The sequence below is a fragment of the Ceratosolen solmsi genome, unplaced genomic scaffold (assembly GCF_000503995.2).
Source record: "Ceratosolen solmsi marchali unplaced genomic scaffold, CerSol_1.0 scaffold35, whole genome shotgun sequence".
Taxonomy (NCBI): domain Eukaryota; kingdom Metazoa; phylum Arthropoda; class Insecta; order Hymenoptera; family Agaonidae; genus Ceratosolen; species Ceratosolen solmsi.
The window spans coordinates 8,351,981-8,374,040 of NW_011948423.1; the positions used below are offsets into that span (position 1 = coordinate 8,351,981).

The 22,060-nt window shown below is 29.6% G+C and overlaps 3 protein-coding genes across 3 annotated transcripts in view; 2 read left to right on the top strand and 1 right to left on the bottom strand.

Moving 5' to 3' along the window:
• The window catches only part of LOC105362332 (aquaporin homolog protein drip), a 15,013-nt gene extending 7,258 nt beyond the window's left edge, over positions 1-7,755 (top strand). Inside the window, exons 3-4 of the mRNA XM_011499750.1 lie at positions 5,556-5,699; positions 7,169-7,755. Of these exons, the coding sequence (XP_011498052.1) occupies positions 5,556-5,699; positions 7,169-7,570 (546 nt within the window). The 3' untranslated portion in view covers positions 7,571-7,755. The remainder of the gene's footprint in view (positions 1-5,555; positions 5,700-7,168) is intronic.
• Positions 7,756-12,257: 4,502 nt separating this feature from the next.
• Positions 12,258-16,268, top strand: LOC105362442 (SET and MYND domain containing, class 4, member 3). Its single transcript, XM_011499883.1, has 8 exons — positions 12,258-12,636; positions 12,951-13,308; positions 13,546-13,737; positions 13,974-14,296; positions 14,821-15,029; positions 15,374-15,498; positions 15,570-15,779; positions 15,938-16,268. Exons 1-8 carry the CDS (start codon positions 12,282-12,284, stop codon positions 16,266-16,268), a joined length of 2,103 nt encoding a protein of 700 aa, XP_011498185.1. The 5' UTR covers positions 12,258-12,281.
• A 121-nt stretch (positions 16,269-16,389) lies between these two features.
• The window catches only part of poe (E3 ubiquitin-protein ligase-like protein poe), a 28,166-nt gene continuing 22,495 nt past the window's right edge, over positions 16,390-22,060 (bottom strand). Inside the window, exons 50-59 of the mRNA XM_011499752.1 lie at positions 21,308-21,932; positions 20,733-21,100; positions 20,123-20,539; positions 19,193-19,588; positions 18,973-19,107; positions 18,527-18,868; positions 17,856-18,310; positions 17,370-17,694; positions 16,840-16,999; positions 16,390-16,771 (exon numbers count right to left, since the gene is read on the bottom strand). Coding sequence (XP_011498054.1) covers positions 16,707-16,771; positions 16,840-16,999; positions 17,370-17,694; positions 17,856-18,310; positions 18,527-18,868; positions 18,973-19,107; positions 19,193-19,588; positions 20,123-20,539; positions 20,733-21,100; positions 21,308-21,932 — 3,288 coding nt within the window. The 3' untranslated portion in view covers positions 16,390-16,706. The remainder of the gene's footprint in view (positions 16,772-16,839; positions 17,000-17,369; positions 17,695-17,855; positions 18,311-18,526; positions 18,869-18,972; positions 19,108-19,192; positions 19,589-20,122; positions 20,540-20,732; positions 21,101-21,307; positions 21,933-22,060) is intronic.

Consider the following 22,060-nt stretch of genomic DNA (forward strand, 5'->3'; position numbering starts at 1 on the left):
GAAAGAGGAAATCCTCGACCGGCTTGCCATGTATATTTATGCTTCTCGGGACCTCGGGACCTCGACACAACGTATGGTTCACGAGCTCTTTTTTACATTCGATGTGCCCCTTTCCCCGCTCTAATAAATTGACGGTAAACTGACGCAAGTGCACCTGTACATTTTATAACTAATTTGACTTGTATATGTATCATTGACATTAAATACATTAACTAAAGCATTTGGCATTTTACTAATTTAATTAAATTGATTATTCTTTAGCAATTAAGCAATATAATCCAATTATTGGACTAATTCAATCAATTCTACGCTTATAGAATAAATGATATGCGTACGAAATCATAATAGGTATGTTAATTAATTGAAGAAATTTAATATTAAATTAAAGTTTTAGCAATATTTAATGTGAATTTTTGAAATTTTACATTCAACGAAGTACTGTTAAAATCTTATTATACAGCCAAGTTTTAATTATAATTGTATTTATCTAATAATGCTGTGAAACAGCATAAAATTATTGTTATAACAAAAAAATTTGTTTATTAAATAACGGAAAATAAACAAATTTAATTTAAAATATATATTAAATACAAAAAATTGTTCTTTAATAGAGAAAAATTTTCGAATTAAGTATTTATATTAAAACTGAGATATTTAAAACAATTATTATAAATACTTTTTTACCTTATTGATACAGCATTGAAATATAATAGAAATTTTCTAATAATCATTGCTGATTGATGATTCAAATAAAGTAAAAATATTGATATTCTTCTAAGCATAGAACACTTTAATTTAGAACATAAAATGGATTTGATTGACTGACAATTTGTATACAATAATTACATATTAACGAAACAATTATAATAACATTTATCTAACGAAATATGGCATTATTTAAAGAAAATATTTGTATAATTCTCTATTCTTTAATATCTAAATAAATTTATAAAGTATTTTAAGTTAATTGAAAATATTAAAATCATTTTACTTCTTAGAATTAAAAAATATAATATTTACAATCATGATAATGCATTAGTATATTTAACATTTAGACATTTTTAGGTCAATTCGCTATTCAAATAGCTTCGGGCACTTTTAAGAATACTCTGGACAGTTTTAATGATGAATCATGCTTAAATATTTTTTATTCTAATGCACAAAGTGGTCTCTATAGTTACATCATATAAATTATACATATTATGAGTAATAATTGCTAATACATTGACGATAACAAAAACATTGCAAAGACATGTTTATATTCATAATAAGTTTATTTCTTTAGATTAGGATTTCCTAAATAAATTATTATTATTAAGAGATTATTATTCAATCAAAAAATATTTATTATATCGCTTCTTTTGAAATATCATATTATTATAAAATAAATAAATTATTTATCTAATTTTATTTTTTTACAATTATAGAATATTCATTTTACGAGATATTGACCTACGTAATCTATAGATATATTACATTTTCTTTATAATAATTTATTTGCCTTACTCAATAATTTATAAATACCTATAAAATTTTTAAAAATTATTTACTCGTATACTTTCAACTAAAATTACAGATTTCTAGCTGAATAATTTAACTTAAATTTAATTCAAGCATCTAATAAATCTATTACAATCATTATTAATTTGTAATAAAGTTACCTTAAAAAGCATAAAAACGTGTCTATTATATATAATTAGTAATTTATAATTCTTAAAAATATGTGAAATAGTATTAATTGTATAACAATACAAAATGATATAAATCAATAATACGTTTAGTCTTAAAAATTTTCCAACAATTGTAAAATTGCCTGTTCACGAATAATGTGTAGTCCAAATTCAGAAAAGAAATACAAATATAGTAAAAATATAATAGTAATACGTATTTTAGATTCTAAAATATATGAAATTTTTATATAATTATGCTCTTTATTATATTATATTTGAACTACAAACTTCATTAATATATATATATATATATATATATATATATATATACATATATTGAAATAAATTTCTTTTCGCATTATAGAAATCCCAATATATACATGTTGAAATTACTTTGTTGGCATTGAATTAATTTGTCAATGAGAAAAAACAAAGATGAATAAAAGTACCTAAGACTTTTTCTGCTATCACATCAAAAGTATCAATATTGTAATAGCAATAAGCATTGGACGTTTGTTTTACAGAATATCAAAAGGAAATAAATTCAATTTTACATTTAAATTGCAAATATTAGATATTATGTGGAATTTAGTCTGGCTCGAAGGCAAAAACAACACCCGATTCTACAAGTCTGATAAAAACTAAAGATCTTCTTTCTTATATTTACACCAGACATCCTTAGCATTAATTAAGAATAAAAAAGGATATGAGAAATAAAGAAATAATGCACCAAATTACGTATGTAAAAAGCTAGACGGCACACATGACGTGATAAAACCAATTTCGAATGCGATATTATCTACAAACACACATTGTACTTAAGCCGAGTCTGGCTACGTCTATTTCGTTTTATTTCTCTTTCATCCTTTCAATACGGCATCCTATCATTGTTGACTTACCCTCCCGTAGACCTTCTGTCCTGGCCATTATATTAATATCGGGGTCATAGCCCATACAGATATTTTCTCAGCTCCTTTCATTCTTTTTTATGCGTATTTCGCAGACTTTTTGCCTCGTTCGAACAAGTGGTTGATATAATTTTCAAACTGTGCATGCCATTAGTTTAAAAATCAATCGACATATCTATAAATAATATAAGACCGACCATAGTTATCAATTTATCATTATTCTAAAATTTATTTTTGGAAATACTATGCATTTTCAATTTTCATACCAGATTTATTTATTTGTTATTACTGGATTTTTGTATTTTGTTATTTTTAAATTGTATTGATTAGTTCATCGATTAATTCCATAAGCATTTAATCATTAATTAAGCAGTTAGTAAACTTATAAATTGCTACGTTATGTACATACAAATTTTTATAAAAATCCCAAATTCTGAATAAATCACCTTATAATATGCAATGTCATAGCTTATATCAATGAAAATTCTAATAATATGATAAATCGTTATTTAAAATTTAATATACTATTCATGAATATTTGGAGAGAGAGAGAGAGAGAGAGAGAGAGAGAGAGAGAAGTAATTATGTTTATTATTATCGGTTATTTATATAAGTTTATCTATGATATATTTCAAATATTTTAAAAATAATATTCATCACGTATGAATACACAGTTATCAAATCATTCGTTAGATTATCCGAAATTATTGCCAATATTTGATTTCCATTGTCCAAATCTATAAGACCATATACATAACATAAGGGATATAAGACATAAGGGGTAAGATCATTAAAATTGACATCACTAAAATTAAATTCACCGATCATAGTGGACAAACATAATGGCTCAATATGAGTTTCAACTTAACTTTAACTGTATTTATATAATTCTAATATCCCATTCGCGTCGATGCCATTTACATTACACTGTGGCTTGCATACACATACCTCCAACAGTTTTCAGTCTTGATAATTATAGATATTTGCAATTCCATATATTACCAGTGTAGCTATTGTATTGTCAGTCACTCTACTCGATTACTTTTGGCAAATATAACATACGTACGCAGCGAGTAAAAGAATCGTTGAATTATACGGTCAAGGTAAGGATCGGAGAAATATCAACGTACTCACACGCGCACGTAAGTACGCATCGATTGAGAGCAAAGCAAAAGTCGGCAGTAAAGGCACAATGAAAATATGGAAGAGAAGAGAAGAGAAGAGACAGACATGTGTGTATATATATATATATATATATATATATATATATATATATATATATATATAGAGAGAGAGAGAGAGAGAGAGAGAGAGAGAGAGAGAGAGAAAGAGCGGAGAGAGAGAGAGAGAGAGAGAGAAGAGGGGGACTAGAGCAGAGAAACAAGAGCGAGAATATAAAAAGTAAAAAAGAAAAAAAAATGAGTGACGGTCTCCAAGAGAATGTCTCGTCGATTCTGGCGGGTAGCGAAGCGAGTAGGTTGCTGGAGCCTTCGGGCGCAATGTTGCACCATCACAACCCGACAGTTAGACCCCCTTGGGCAAATCCGCGGCCTTATTTACCCTTGCCACCTTGGATCTGAGTTTCGCCGGGCTCCGGCACCTTATTAAACTTAGTCGACCAACTGACTGACTAATCGGTCTCTTTTCTTTACTCTCCCACCCTTCTTATCTCTCTCCCTCGCTCTTTCGCTCTTTCTCTCGTCGCTTTTTTTTCAATGAAGGCGAACCTCGTACGCGTTTCTCATCGCTCAGCGGCTTACTCATCCGAGGTATATACCTCTCGCTGTCTCGCATTTGAGATCGCAAAATGTAAAAGGCGGCAGAGAAGGAACGCATTTCATTAAAGCAGGCCTGACCAGAATTGACGCAAGGTCATTCGAAAAGACGCTTTTTCTTCATGACGAACGCGGGGGGAGGGGGCACTATGCGAGTCCTTCGATGCAAAATTAGGGAGGCAAAAGAACAATCGCCACTTCGTTCGCATTACTGCAAGCTCTGTCTATACATAAAACGTAAACCATCACTTTTGACCTTTAAAAGCTACTTTGCGTATCAATGAATAACTTGTGCCCCCCTATCATTCACAATAAATAATCTATCGTTTAAAATTTAGAATTTTCACACAAGTTTAAAAAACTTTTCTATCGCTATGATAAAGATACTATATTTCAGTTATTGATTGAGACGTTGAAACAAGTCAATGTCTATATGCTGAATACTTGCTTAAATTATTAAATAAATTAAATTAAATGAAAATCTGAATACTTAAATAAATAATATTTTTAAATGTAAGCTTAAATGTAAGGGGCAAAAAAAATTTGAATTGTTAAAAATGAACATTAACTTAACATTAATTCTCCTTCTAATTGTCATAAATAAGATGTAATGAGTATTAATGTATTAATGTAGTTCCTGTGTATTTTGATATTAGACAAAAGATTACTTTACAGTATTATTCAAAAGTATTTAAAAATTCAAGAAATTAATCAATTTAAAAATAATACAATTTACTAATTTTCTTTGTGCATTAAACCGCGGATATTTGAAATTTATATTCGTAGTAAACTTATTTATAAAATAATTATTATTTAATTTACCATAAATAAGATGCTTTGTACTATAGCATTGTAGGAAGTGATAAAAAAAAAAAAATTCGAAACTTGTACAATGATCCGAGAGAATAAAATGGATGCTACTTTTTTTATTTACCATTCAAACGACAAATTACGTTCCTATCTCTGTAAATACTTTACTAAACGATAAAACTATATGAAGTGAAATAATTATAATGATAATTATAATGATCTAATCGAATATGGCATTGTTTGAAGAAAATAATTTGAACGCAATACTTTTAACACAAACAAATATATCTTCGTAATGGCAAAAAATTGTTCTTCTCAAGGATATTATTTATGATTAAAGTAACGGAATCAATAGCGAGAACGTTTAATGTATGTTAAATGTTTCTTTTCAGGTCTTGGGTCCCATTTCTGGATGCCACGTCAATCCTGCCGTTACCGTTGGTCTCCTCGTTAGTGGCAATTGCACGATTCTCAAAGCAATATGTTATGTCGTCTGCCAATGTTGCGGCGCTATTGCCGGTTCTGCAATTTTAAAAGTAAGTCTTAAGTATATCTGTTGTTTATTATTATTATAAGTACACAATGTTAGGATTAAGTAAATAAGATCATCAACGCACGTATTAAATTCAAGTCATTTGAATAATAAATTCCTTTTCTGCGATTATCTCGATTCTGTATCTACCTTTTACTTTCACAGTAAATTGATATAAATAAACATGAAATTAAGGAAATACGAGCACATAAATATATAGTTTACCTGTTTAAATATGATTTAAATAACAGTTCCTCAGTATATGATCGGTAAAAAGAACTAATTACGTAAAATAATTCGGCTTATACATAAATAAATATTACAGATCGTTGTAAATTAAATATCAAACATATAAATAATTAAATTAAATCAATCATTAACTGTTTATTGCATCATTTTAATGGTTTCTAGGTCCGTCTCGAAAATATATAATAAACATCATTTATAAAAAATATAATATTTCTTGAAAGACATAAATTATACTAAAATAAATTATAAAAATCACTAATTAATTTGATAAATAGGCTAAACGTGAAGAAATAAATAAAAACCTCAGAAGATCTGTGTAAAAGTACCATGTTTGGTCAAACATCGCCCGACTTGCTTTAATACCCATCTATTTATCTTTCAAGCCTCACATATATATATATATATATATATATGTGTGTGTGTGTGTGTGTGTGTGTGTGTGTGTGTGTGTGTGTGTGTGTGTATATAAATTTTTAAATATTATTAATCAAGTCAATTAAGCAAGTTAAACCGTTCTAAATGATAATAGTACAATTCACTACAATATAAATATATCCAACCTTATTATATTTTCACCACATAAAAATGATTATTTTCAAAGAGATTTAAGATTAAAGTACTCTAAAGATAAAAATAATATAAATTTTTAATATTTTTAAAAATACAGACCATACTTTCGTGTTATATTAATTGGGAAAGACAGTCTTAATTTTGTCATTAATTTGGAAAAAATCAATATATAATTACTTATTATCTATACAAGTCTAATACTTTACATAAAAATTATTGAAAAATTAAACGAAAAATTCGAAAATAAATGAAAGTAATATTTTATTATTTTTTTAAAATATACTTACATGAATTGCAAAGCTCATTTAACGATGACTATTAAGCAATATAAATAGATAATAATACATATTCTTTAATCGCTCTTATATTTTACACATATAACTATTCCTATGTAATTAAATTTTTTATTAATAAATTATTGAAATCATTTATTAAACAAAGAAATATGAATGTCCAGCTCAAAGAGAAAGAGATTTACTTTAACGAATGTAACGAAGTCAGGTATTTCATTAATGTCCCTTTACCCTGCATTATTAAATAAAAATATTCTAATATGATAAATTCTAAGGTCGAGAGGAAAAAATTGTCTCATCAATTCCCCGAAAACACGTAAACAAAAGTACGAAAAAAGTATAGATCCATAAATATACACAGGCAGCTTTACCAGCCAAGGGTGTTCAGCAAGGTCTAGGCATGACTCTTTTGGGCAACGAGGTCAGCAACGGCCAGGGCGTTCTCATAGAGGCGATCATGACGTTCCTGCTGGTTCTTGTAGTGCACGGCGTAACAGACCCGAAGCGAGAGGACTGCAGGGGCTGGGCCCCAATGGCCATTGGCCTCAGTATCAGTGTCGCGCATTTGGCGGCGGTGCCACTCACTGGGAGCAGCATGAACCCGGCGAGGTCGCTCGGCCCAGCCGTCATTGTCGGCCTCTGGACCGACCAATGGATCTACTGGGTTGGTCCGCTCTTCGGGGCCTTGCTCGCAGGGGCCCTCTACAGGCTCAGTCTCCGGGCCAAGAGCAAAAACGAGGAGGAGGCCTCCTATAACTTTTAATAGTTGACTTCTGCTCGACAGGAACGCCGGCCTTTCGTTTCCTTTATATAAGATTGATCGATGAGTCGAATGGATTTACTTTCCAATTCGAATAGTAAATTATTGTTGCGCGAAAGAAATCTTACAAATTTATGATTCTGCGGTTCGTCTTTCGTGAAAACACACACATCATAATACAAAACAAAAAAAAACGAATACATTAAATTTATAATATTTAAAATACACGTTAATATCGACAAATTTATAAATATATCATATATAATTAATTATGTACTTTTCAATACGTAATTGAGAGATTCATATAATTATATATTTTTGTAAAATATGCTTGTAAAACTTTTCCCTGCTATATATAATTATCGTATTTCTAATGCAAATACGATATTATGTACAGAAGATTAGATTTAAATAATGAAAAAGATGATTAAAGTCATTGTTATAGTTTATAAAATATTCATAAGATTATGAATCGAGTAAATGATGAGTCCTGATTTTAAAAAATTCATTTATTAAGAGTTCATAGAAAAGATATAATTGAAATAATTAATTTCTTGTCAATATAAATTTGGAATTTAATAAACTGCTGCGAATTGAAAAGTCATTAATAAATCTTATTATAATAATTATTATTCTTCGAACCTTTTCTTTCTTGCCATTGAATAAAATTTCTTTAAAAGAATATATTAAATAGAATAATAATTTCTTGGATGAAGTGACGGATAAAAATATTTGATTAATTTAATATTTTCCATCTTAAAAAGTTCCAAAATTAAGTAATCTCAGCTTCGACATAAATATGTGTATATATACTAAAAACATTTACTTAAATTTTTCTAATTATTTATGACTACAGTTTTTACGAAAAAAAGGTGTAGTATTTACAAAAAAAAAATTAAAAAAAAACCAATTAAAATTCATTACCACCTTAATACATCAAATTTTAATATTTAATCAATTTCAAAATTATTCAAAATATTTTTTAGCATGTAAGAATATTATGACATTAGAATATTATTATATTTTGTTGTACAAATATCTGTATTTATTTAAATCAATAATATATATTCAAATCTATGAGTTTATTTAATGACTAATTATAAAATTACTAATTGTGGTAATTTTAATGATCATAAAAACTTCTTATCTATTATTATTATTATTATTATTATTATTATTATTATTATTATTATTATTATTACAACTAATTGTACAGAGCAGCAAGTAATTAAGTAAACAAAACATGAATTTTTGTTTTTAAACATATTTTTTAAATATTCATAGATATAGACATATTTATTAACTACAATCGACGTACTATCTGACATTGTATTTCACCATAACTTTTTATTAGAACATATCTGTTCATAAATTATATGTTATTATTATTTCAATTTACTTCTTGACGGATAATGAAATCTACATAATTTTGAATGACAATCTTATTCTTCGTTAACTTTATTTATAATTATCGTAATATTTATTTTATCCTCTACGTATATTATTTTACGGTATTCATTTACCATAATACTTGGAATGTAACACATTTTTTTCATTCATTTTCTTGCACACGTAAAAATACACTAAATGCAAAGTTAAGAAATTACAGAATAATTTTATGTTCTTATTCTTGTTTACATAAAAGTGTACTTATTGGTGTTTCTACACTGTGTTTCAATCAAAAATCAATTTTGTAATGCATCAAATATTTAATAAAGTGATAATGAACATATACTAAAAGACAACTTGCATAATTGAAACATTAATCAAATCAAATAATAATACCTGGCACTTACGCTTCAATGAAAACTTCAGCAATAGCAATACTGAAGATGTATAAATTCAATTTCTGCTTAAAAATAAAGTATAAAGTGACATATTCATGTGCTAGGCTTAATACATCTTGCTTGAATAATTCATATGGTAGATTACTAATAGAAATCAAGTGATTTGTCAAAAATAACACACGTGTATTGTAGACTAAAATCTAGTTAAAATAATCAATACATTCGATTACATTAAATCATAAGAAAAAAAATGAAATAAATATTAATTATTCATTCAAATACATTATTCTAACCAATTATTTTAAATAGCTTAGTACTTAAAATTTCTTCAACATTTTTCATCTCTATTTCAAAACAAATCTGGTTTATTATTATCGTTTTTACTAGATTTTCCAATAATAGATATTTATATACACACATATATATATATATATATATATATATATATATATAATTGTAAAAATATTTTCCTTGCGAATATCAAAATGTATTTGTAGTAAATTAATTCTGATAGTAAGTCTACTATGTAAATACATAATATTTTGGTGTAATGTTTCAACGAGAAACTTTCAACGAACAATTTTGAGATTTTAATGTTTAAACTTGTATTATAACTTATAGAATTTATAGACACATCACGTGTGCATGTAAAATGAAACTATATATATATAAATGTGTGTGAGTATGCATGCGTGTATTCACATATAGCTGCATATGTTTAGCTGTATGAATGTGTCTCTGTGTGTGTGCGTGCGTGCGTGTGTGTGTGTGTGCGCGCGCGCGCGCGCGTATGTATGCTCCTATGGCTGTATGTGCATTTATTCATGTGTGTTTATTCAAATAACAATTAGACATTTATTGTAAGAAATGAAAAATAATAAAACATAATTGTTATATTATTTACAAAAATAAACAGCAATCCCTTATAATTTGTTACTTACAAGACAAATTACAATAAAAATGTATAAGCCCTTAATGTGAATATGATTAATAAAGATTTTAAACAGAATAATAATCATAATCCTTCAGCTTACTTTAATTAACAATAATAAGCAATGTCATAATAGAACTTCAATAGCTACAAACATTATTAAGATGTATTAGAAATACAATAACATCAAGACATCACTTTTACAACTATTCTGTAACGTAGAAATAAAAATTGATTACATTATAAATTTCTTAGCTTTAGATAATTATTGTAGTAATTACATGCATGTAAGTAAGAAAATACTTTTTGATAAATCGTTGTAGAAAAATTCAATTGCAAATTACAGGGTTATTTATTTTAATATATATTTATACATAAATAATATGATATGAAATTTTTTACATAAAAAGATGAAAGATTTATGATCTTTTACGCTGCTTTACTGAAATAGAAAGCATAAGTTTATTAATACACTAATGGTAGCATATATATATATATATATATATAAATGTAATACATTAAAAAAATCTATCCAAAATATATTTACTCTATATGATTTGATTATTTAATATTAATAATAAAAAATAAAAAATGAAATTCAGACAAAAAAAAATTAACAAACACTTGTTTATTCTACACTTTTTACAGTAAATCTTGCAAATTCATTTGCTTCCATTATTTTGAAAAAAAAATTCTTTAAAAAATTACAGTTTCCAATCACTGTGTATATGAATAAAATAAGCCTTTCATAAAATATAAAATATTAAGATAAAGTTTTTAAAAGTAAGTTTAAAATAGTTAAGAGAACATAGAAAATAGAAAATTACATAATGTTTATACTTTATAAAATATTCTGAAATTAATTCGATAATATTGATTATAGGTAATATAGATATTCTTACAGATATAATAAATAATGAATGTTATATATAAAAAATAATATAAAGAGGTGTAAATAATTTTTTAAGCACTTGTCTTATTAGTAATATTCGTTTGAATATTCAGCACATTTAATGCCAATTTTAATAAATAGATAAAAACATTCATGTAAAATAAAAAAATTCAACGTCCACTAATACATATTTAACATTAAATAAAACACCAATTTCATAAAAATTAAAGTATTTGAGAAACGTACCGGAAATTAAACTACATGTGTGTAAGAAAGAGAGCTGAAATAGAACCTTCTAAAATAGCCTGACATGGCTCTTATAGTTGCAGATGCAAGTGAGTATGCAATCATTACCAAAGCAAAAGTTCCATAAAGGAGATCAGTGCAGCATAATATCATTACTTTTAAAGAAGCAATAAAAATTCTTATTTACTTTAAAATAAAATGATACAGTATATTTTCACCTCCGGTTAATCAAAATTTTTGATTGCACACGATTATTTATCTAAATTTTAAAACGTTCGATTGATTGATGATTTAAGAATATTATAAGTTGTTGGATCACCGTCGCAAATTTCAAAGTGATGTAATTAATAATAAAAACAGGCAAAGTTATTACTCATTATTATCTGATGCAAATGATTGAATCCGTAGATCGTGTATAATTTCATATTCTCAGGTATGTATATGATATAGCTTATATATTTAGTTACTTGGTATAACTTTTATTTTGCGTAAAAATTAATCATTATAAATGAATATAATTATTAAAAATTATTTTATGCATTTGTTTTCTTAAACCTTAGAACATTTTGAATGATATGTATGGACATCAGTTAGAGTAATGCCACATTATCTATTAATATAATGTCACATTTTATTATAAGAAATTAATATATTTTTAAATTAAATGCATCATTTTCTCATTATTTAACTTATTTGAGATTATTTATAGGGATAGATTGGGCGATAGATTTATAATGTGTCTATACATCTAATTTTTGGTTTCTAATATAAAAGGTTTCTGCACGTAAATAATAAATTAACTAATATCGAGAAAACTTATAACGAGGGAGATCAAACGAAAAATAGAAGCAATAAAAGATGCTTGGCGACGTCTATAATGATGATTTCGACGACGATTACAATAAACTAGACGAGGAACTGGATTTCGAGGTGGGTGAGTTCTTTCGAGAAAATTTAATAAAAACAAGAAAAGCTGTTACAAATGAGGATTTCAACAAATTCGCTGCTCTGGGCTCAAATGGCGCACGAGTCGCTTTCATCCTTAATTATGCAGAGGCGCACGAACTGCCTGTTGAGGTGGAAAATTATGAAAAAAAGAACGAAACGAAGACCGATATAATTAAAAATACTGGAAATAGGGCCTTCGGCTTAGGTCACTATGAGGTTGCAATAGAGGAGTACAATAATGCTATTCTCGCTGCACCGAAAGAAAGTGAGTTTCCTTATTCGTTGATATATAATTTTCCATCATTTTCTATACGTTCAGCTTCTCAGCTCGATCTTTTTACATAAATTAATCATTAATCAATTAAATGTTTTTACATAAGTAATCATAATGATGTAAAATTTATGTAAAATTACTCGCGATCTATTGAGACGAGTAGATGTTGCTTTACACGATTTAATCTAATTATTTGCGATCTTGACTTTATATAATACGAATTATTATCTATATCATGAAAATATTTCAACAGTACTCGTATACTCGAAGCCGACATATAATTCATTGTTCAATTGAACTCGCAGAATTAGGAGTGATCCTGGCAAACCGTTCGGCAGCATTTTATCACTTGGATAAATTCGAACTCGCCCTTGGCGATTGCAATGAGGCGCTAATGGTCGGCTACCCGAAACACTTGCGATACAAATTGGAAGAACGTCGCGCAAGATGTTTCTTGGGACTTAAATGTCACGCGAATGCTATGAATGCATTTAAAAATGCACTGCTATATCTCGATGACGCTCAAATTACGGATATAAAGAAAAAGAAGCACGAGACGGATATACGAATAATGTTGGGGGTTATGGAAAAGGGTCGGCAACAATTGAAGGAGGCACAGCAGGGTCTCACTGACGCAAACATAATCGAGATCGAGAACAGCAGGTCACTAGTCTCTTTTATCTCGTTCAATTATTGTCTACCAATACTTTTAATAAACTCTACCTATTTAATGACGGCTTTGCGTAATGAGCTAATTAATTAGTTGCACGTGATGGTTACAAGTAAATGTTACATTCATTGAAAATGATTTGGTTCGAATTGATGTTATCTCATTGCCGGAATTAAGGCGAATACGCGATCAAAATCAATAGTAACTCTTGACTTTTGCATCATCCTCAGGTTAAAAAGTGAGGATAAAATACCAAGTATCAAAGTACGTAATCCCATATACCCATCGTGTAGTGCTTCTATAGAAATTAGACAATCATACGATGATGTTGGAAGGTACGCCGTGGCGGTAAAGGATATTGAGCCAGGCGATGTTTTGGTCGTAGAAAGGCCACATTGTTCCTCACTTTTAGAAGAATATCGGTACGTATCTGACTATCAAATTTCGAAAATCAAATAACTTTTTCAATCGAACGTATTAAATGTACAATGATTCTAGTTTGCGACAAAACACATATTCAAGCGCCACTCGAGTAATTTTATACAATTATTATAATTATTATTGCAAACAAAAAGAAAAAAAAAACACTTGAACTGCAGTGTCTAATTTGTCGACATTGCGTAAGCAGAGAGTAAATAATATTTACATGTGTTCGTAGCGGAAAACATTGTCACAGATGTTTAATTCGGAATGTCGCACCCTTCCCGGCCAGCTGCTATACCTGCAGCTCGGTTGCCTACTGCAGCCCTAAATGCCAAAATCTCGATAAAATGATCCACAATGTCGAATGTCAGCTGCTTGGAGCTCTCTGGTGCTCACATGCATCGATCACTTGCATCTTGGCGATACGCGCTGTCATTCAAAAACCCTTCACAGAATTTATTAAAATTCATCATAAGATTAGGGATAAAACTGATGAATTACAGATTTCTAAAGCTAAACCTTATCTTAGCAAGGATTATAAAGCATTCTACAATCTAGGTACGATCATACGAATGCCATTGCCAAGTAACCATTTCTTAAGCGTTTATCTTGATTTAATTAATGCTCAATACAATCGCTTACTTATTAAACCAAATCTCTTCATCTTACAATATAATTTCGTAAAAAATGTTTCTTAATATTAAAAGATATGAAATCGTGATTATTCATAAGAAATTTTTCAATTGTAATTAATAATTTCGCATAATTTATCTCCTTTTAATAGCACAGATTATTAATACTTTTCTTTATATTCATAAAATGACTATTAAATTATCATGTTATTGAAAATAATAAACAAATTTGTTAAAAAAAAAAAAAAAAAAAAAAAAAAAAACAACACGCTTTTATAGCATTAAAATAAAAATAAAGAACTTAACATAAGCTTTCTATAACTTTAATTAGAACTTAGCTGCAAAAATTCATAAACTTTAGTTTATCTTATATCAGTTAGATTCGAGAACTTCAGAATGATATGCAATTATTCAACTAAGCGGTTAACTTAATTTTTTTCATTTTTAAAGTCAGTCATGAAGATAAGCGAACTACCGAAGACTTATTTCACAGAGCTTACATAGCTGCTTGGTTGCTTAGAGTTTTAAAAACATCGTCTTATTTTCCACTAACTGCAAATAAAACAGATAGTGCAGAAGTAGAACTTTCGGAAGGTGAATTAGCCGTGGCAGATGCTATTCTGCATCATCTTCAATTACTTCAATTTAACTCTCACGAGGTATGGTTTCTCCATAAAAATACATTGAGTAAATTCGTATTAAGTATTCTTAATATTAGAGAGAAAAAAGAAAAAAAGAGAAAAAGCATTGTACGTACATTTTATTTAGAAAAATTATTTCAAATAATATTAATACCATAATCTAAAAAAAATATACTAATTTTTCATAAATTTTGCTTATCCGTCAATACGAATATAATTTTTAACTGAATCTATAAGCTAAGAAGACAACATGACATAATTTACAAGTTTTCCTAAATATTATACTTAATATTTATCATCTAAGCAATATCGGTAATAATACTGCGACATTCTATTTGAACATTTTTTTTTTTTAAACGTAGATATCAGCATTCGTCAGAAGTGAACGAAACGCCGACTTATCAAAAGGAATAAACTTATTTATTGGTGGTGGAGTTTACCCCACCGTAGCGCTTTTTAATCATGCTTGTAATCCTGGTGTTGTAAGGTACATTAATAAATGCACGAGTAATATTACTATATTATAGTTGCATGAATAAAATAAAAAATAATCAACAGATATTTCGTTGGTAACACAATAATCGTCCGAGCTATAAGATCAATACCGACTGGTAATGAAATTTCGGAAAATTACGGTCCAATATTTACTGAAGTTGAAGAAGATGAAAGAAAGAGAGTACTACGTATGCAGTACTGGTTTGATTGTGATTGTGAAGCATGCAAAGATCACTGGCCTCTTTTAAAAAATATTGATTCAAATATTTTAAGGTATACATTTGAATATCAATACATAAGAGTAAAAATCTTTTTTTTTTCTTTTTTTTTTTAGATGCAAATATTATTATATTAAGAAATTTTAGAAAGATAAGATATGCCTGTATTACCTTAAAATAGCTAATTGGAAATAAATTATTTCTTTTTATCAGGTTTAAATGTTCTACAGGTTCATCTTGCGCAAACATTTTATCAATAAATATGGATTCAGAAACATTTATAATTCCTTGTTCGAAATGTGGACGAAATACAAATATTATTAAAGGTCTCAAAGCCCTTCAAGATACAGACATGCTGTATAAAATGGCAACAAATAATATCAAATCTGGTAATCATAAAGATGCTCTGAATCAGTATTTAAAAATCTTAAACATTCTGGATGAGACGTTGGCTCTTCCAATGAAAGACTACCATATTTGTCAACAAGGAATTAGGCAATGTATGCTTGCCTTAGGAAATGTTTATACGGCGCCAAAGCATTAAATACTCTTTGTGTTATTACTTATAATATAAATTAAAATGTTAATACAAATAATAGAATTTGTATAAAACATATATAATGTAATGAAAAGTATAGAATTTTTTTTTTATAATATTTCTTGTATTTAATTCAAATTATAATTTGTAATATTACAGGGTTTATTTAATTATATAAGCGCATAAATGAAACGAAAACGCGAGGTAATACACTTAATTTATAACGAAAACCATATTACTATAATTTATGTAAGATTATAAAATAATGAATATCTTTTTCAAATACGTTAAACATTTATAGCTACCCACGTCACTTAAGGACATGCGGTATGTTTGGTTGTTATCACATAAATAAAAGCAAGCAAATTGGTAAAAAAAAAAAAAAGTACACTTGTGTTAATTTGTTTTTTCTTTCACAGACTCAAAATTATAAGAAACTTTCGGCTAGGCGAGACTTTGTAAAAGATCGCTTATAAATGTTGAAGGGTTAGAAATTTCATCAAGTAATCCTGTAAAATAAAGAATGTATAAATATTTTTAACACAATTACACATGACGGAAACACTTTATTACAAACCTGCAACATCGCAAAATTCTTCAAAACTTGCACAAGGCAAAAACTCATCGCGATAAGCTGCGAGAATTTTCTCGGAAGCTTTGAGTAAAGCCTCATCGTTATGTCTAATATATTCCGCTAAAACGGCTGGCCATTGGTCATCGCTCAGAACATTAACTTTCTATAAATATATAGATTATAGATTATAGACTTTGTTTGCCACAATATGCCATTAGGGCGACAAATATCCAAACATTATGGAAAGTATTTAAATTAGTTAAGTTATTTTTTCGTAAAACTTAAAGAATTTCAAATTTTATAATGATATAAAAAATAAATAAATAAATAATTAAAAAAATAATAAATTTTCTTAATAAACATTAACTAATATTTACAAATTACTAAAATTTATTAAAATTATATATATATATATATATATATATATATATATATATATATGTATATCGCATTTATAACAAATTCAATAAGCAATGATTATTATTGATATAGAAATGATTAGTTAGTATCTTATTAAAATATGTTATCCTTACCTTAAAAAAGACTCCATAAATACACTGAACAATATTGAAAAATATCAGAACGCTCTTATAAACCGAATAATCTTTGACGGTAGTATCAGTGAGAGATTTGGTCGTCGCTGAAGGTGAAACATATCTCTGATGCGCGAGAATGATCAACCTTCGCAGTTGCGTGAGTTTCGTCTGATTCCAGCGAGTTGGCGTCATAATCAAAATGGACAAGGTGCACTGATAAATCGGGCCCTCAGCGTCATAACAATTATCTAGCCAAGAAGAAGTGGGAGTTGATTCGAGGTAGGCGACAAGAGCTTTGTCCTCTCTCGATGCTGATCTCGTGCTGAAACGTTACATAAAATACATAGAAATAATTCGCCATGGGAAAAAAAAATAAAAAATTTTAATTATCACCACTCAAAAACTCATTATAATTATGATTTTATAATTACTTAACCCGAGGCTGAAAAAACGACTGACATAATATTATTTGGAAAAACTCACGTATTAATAACGTAGAGCGCCATATGTATGAGGTAAGGTATAATGTGTATATTGGACTGAGGGCCGCCACCACCCGTATCATCGTGAAAACTCTTCTCCTGGGCGAAACGAAGGAGCAACAACTTTAAATCGTGTACCGTTGATGAATATGAAATGTCTCGATGACCCGTACACTCTTGCAGATACGTATTGTGCCTTGCAAGGCAGCTGGCAAACGCTGATTCTGGAACCTGCGGTCCCCACAGCGGTAATAATCCATTGCACTTTGTATTTGCATTTTGCAGGGCGGCGCTTTCCCATTCGTCGCGCGCTCGCGCTAATCGTACCGCCGACATATGGCAGTCAACGTGAACAACATTGAAATGTGAAACGGTCGTGTAACCCACAGTCTTGCGCTGCTTCGACTCAAACTCCTCCACGTTGCAACGCTTTGTGAATGTATAGATGCCGAGAACCTTAAAAATTATATTGAATTTTATTAGAAAAAACGAACGATTTTTAATTGCGAATACGACGGACTAATTTCTTTTTTAAAGTTGGTGCAATAATAAATGAAAAATAAATCGGCTTTGCATATGCTTGGCTAACTTCACTAGGCTAATTAATTACACCGTCATTCTTCTAAAATTTATTTGCTTATCGTTTTGAGGAAAAATCTCGAACGCGCTCACCATATTTGGTTTGAATTTGTAACCCTCTCGACAGATGACGCAAACGAGACCGGTCTCGTCGCCGAGGTCCTCCATCTGCTGAAGAATCGTGCCACTCGCCGTAACCTGGCCTTTGTCGTTCGTTCGCATACCCAATGCACCGAGTTGCCGCTCGCGCATAGCCATTGCCAAACGCTTTTTCTCGCTGCGCGTATGCTGGCGCGCCTCCTCGATCAGCTCAGCAACCTTTTTATTTGTGCACAGAGCCTCCAACAAATTCTCAGCCAGTGAACCTACATGCTCGTTAGACGAGACCTGTTCCAATCTATGAATTATACTAATTGTGAACTGCGACGCTGCAAGCTAAAAGAATAACGAAAACATTAATGAATGTTGATGATTCATGATTGATAATTGAAAATTTTCAACTTGTAGCTCCACCAACTCATCTTATTCCTACGACTTACCTGTGTAGGCTCATGATCAGTTGCTAAACCAGTGAGGAAGCGCAAGATATATTTCAATGCCGGTTTAGATATAAATTCTTTAAGCTCGTCACTATCCGTTCTGAGAAGAGTTGGCTTAACACAAGGAGCGTGTACCTGTTAACGCAATGAATGCATAAATGACTGGTTTATGAATAGATCTTCTGCTCGTATTTATCACTCGCATGTATGCCTCGCTTACCGTTATGTATTCGAAGGCATCTTTTACGATATTCATATTAATAATATGATCTTTCAAGGTATTTCCTATGGCATTTCTTTCAATACCTTGAGTCAGTACGCAAAAGAGCTCGAGCTTCTGCTCATCTTCTGACGTATGCTCGAAATCAAATTTGTAAAAATTTAAGACGGGCTTGAAGTGGTCGCAAAGCAATTCCATCTTCTCTTGATTGCCGTAAGTTAAAGCTGCGAGAACCCTTGCGAGATGTTGCAATACGTTGGTACTACACCTGACAGCGGATGACTGTGTGCACGAGAGGAGAGCTTTTACATGCTCCGGACTGCCCAAAGTACGAGAGAACTCTTCGAACTTGTCCAACGGCTGAGACGCTGCATTCGCCAATATAGTTTCCATAATCTAAACATTATAAAACAGATAGTAAATTTTATTATAAGATTTCGTTCGATTATCATTAACAGATCTGATGATCAACTATTACTCTTGATATATATATATGTGTGTGTGTGTGTGTGTGTGTGTGTGTGTGTGTGTGTGTGTGTGTGTGTGTGTGTGTGTGTGTGCTATACATTAAGTAATACTGTAATATCGTGAGTTAATACTTCAAAAATAAAGGCGTTATAAACCTGCATAAATTTTCAATCGTTATTTTGTATATAATACTATTTCTATTGTAAAATAATTGAAAATTGTAACATTTTGAAAGATGCACAATAGACCTTATCGCATACATAAGAAATAAACATATACAAATACATACATATATATATATATATATATATATATATATATATAGAAAATAAAAATTTATCGATTATAATTAAAAAAATTTTGTCTTTTTTTTTGTTTTTTTTTGTTTTTGTTTTTTTTTTGTTTAATAAAATATACTATTTTTCATAATTATACGAGATACGCATAAATATTGGAACTCACATCGAGTAATTGTTCTGTAACTTTTGATTGAGAATTGTCTGTCTCGGTATCAAGACAACGTTGCAGAACGTCAAGCAAAACCGTAACAGCTCCTAATTCAGGTTGACTTAAGACTTCCTGATTCTTTTTCACTTTAACGGAAAGCCTAAAGAGTTTCAATAACACTTGCAATAAAGGTTTAGCCCTGTTTACATCCTGTATTGCAGCTAAACGCTCGAGCATCACTTGGAGACCACCGCAGTCTGCTAAAACATTTGCCATTTTATACATTTCTTCGTTATTTACTTCTTGCTCGCTATTGACGTTCAAAGTTTCAACGAATTCTTCGGTAGCATCACCCAAAAGACCACGCATTCTATACACAACACGCATCGCATCACACTCACCACCTTCAAGTACCCAAATTTTTTTATATACCTACAAAAAATAATATATGCTTTTAATTAAGTAACTTATAATCATTTTATCGTTTTATTATTTTTATTTTTCTAGTTCGTTTTTTTTTTTTTTTTTTTTTTTTTTTTTTTTTTTTTTTTATTCATTTAGTTTAATATATGTATAGTGCTAATCATGATAATGTAATATTACTATGAACAAAAGTAAGCTGTACCTCTTTAACAGGAAGATCTAAGCTGATAATTTTATTATTAACAAGTAACTCCATTCCATTGTCATCTTCCAACAATGCAACTAACTCACAATCTTGACAAATTTTGTTTTTGACATCACGCATCAATGGACCTAAGCCAGGCTGTAAACTGCTGTATGGATTTCCTAACATACGTCCTTGTAAAAAGTCTTCCTGTTGCGGATCTTTTTCTAAAGTTAAAAAGAATTCTCCTACGTCGTTTTCCTCAGGATATATAATTGAGCAAAGCCTTTCAAAGATAAATACAGGTGTGCGTATATCCTGAGGACTATATTTTTGCACTGTTTCAACACAAACTGCCATAAATGCTTTGGTCTCCTCCTGTGTCCCTATTAAAAAGATAAAAAATCGTATGTATTAAATTGACATTGCATAATTCGTAGATAACTTGCCTTTTTGCACTTCATAAATATAAAAATTTAGCCAAAAAGGTAAGACTTACAAAATTTAATGAAAAACTGTCACAAAACTACACATTATATAAAAAGCATTTAATGCAATAGAAATTTCGTATTACAAAATCATTAAGACCTTACCTGTAGTCATCTCTTCCAATAGCTCGAGTAGAGTATCTTGGGTATCGTCGATTAGTCTTGTTCGCTGCACAACAAGTCTCCTTAGTGACAAATACCCATTGAGTACTGCTCCGACTAGTCTACCTTTATAATGTTGCTTAATATTCTCCTGCTCAAGAAAGAATGCCAATAACTCTGTTAACATTTTTAATGCATATCCCTGAGCAAGATCACTCGTCAGGGTTGTCTCTTCTAATCTGTGTAGCTCAGCAATCTCTCTTGTCAACAAATCAGCCAATATATTTAGAACGCCCCTAACTGCTAAGAACTGCTTCCAAGGGCCTTGCCTGATAAGGCTTTCATAAAGAGAAAGATATTCGGCACTGCTTTCCCCAGCGATACACAATTCGTCTAGGTACCCCGTAAGAAGAAGTAGGACTTCTTTTTTACGATCGGTGCCTTGACACAAATTCTCTACCATATTGCAGACGACTTGCCGAGCGAGTCGTGAACTTGGATTAAAAATCACCTCCTTAAGCCAAGAGCCATTTGTGAGTTTAAGAGGCTGAGTGCCGCGTAAGCGGGTACAGCGGTAATACCATCGGTGTCCATATTTTTCGCTCAAATAGAGTATTCTAGCCTCCTCCTAGGAAAAACGTTTTTTTGTATTTTTATTTATATGTTTATTTATTTATCGCTTTTATTTTATATTAAATAGAAATAAAAATGTTAAGCTGAAATCTCCGCGATCCAGATGATCGAAACTTCAAGTGT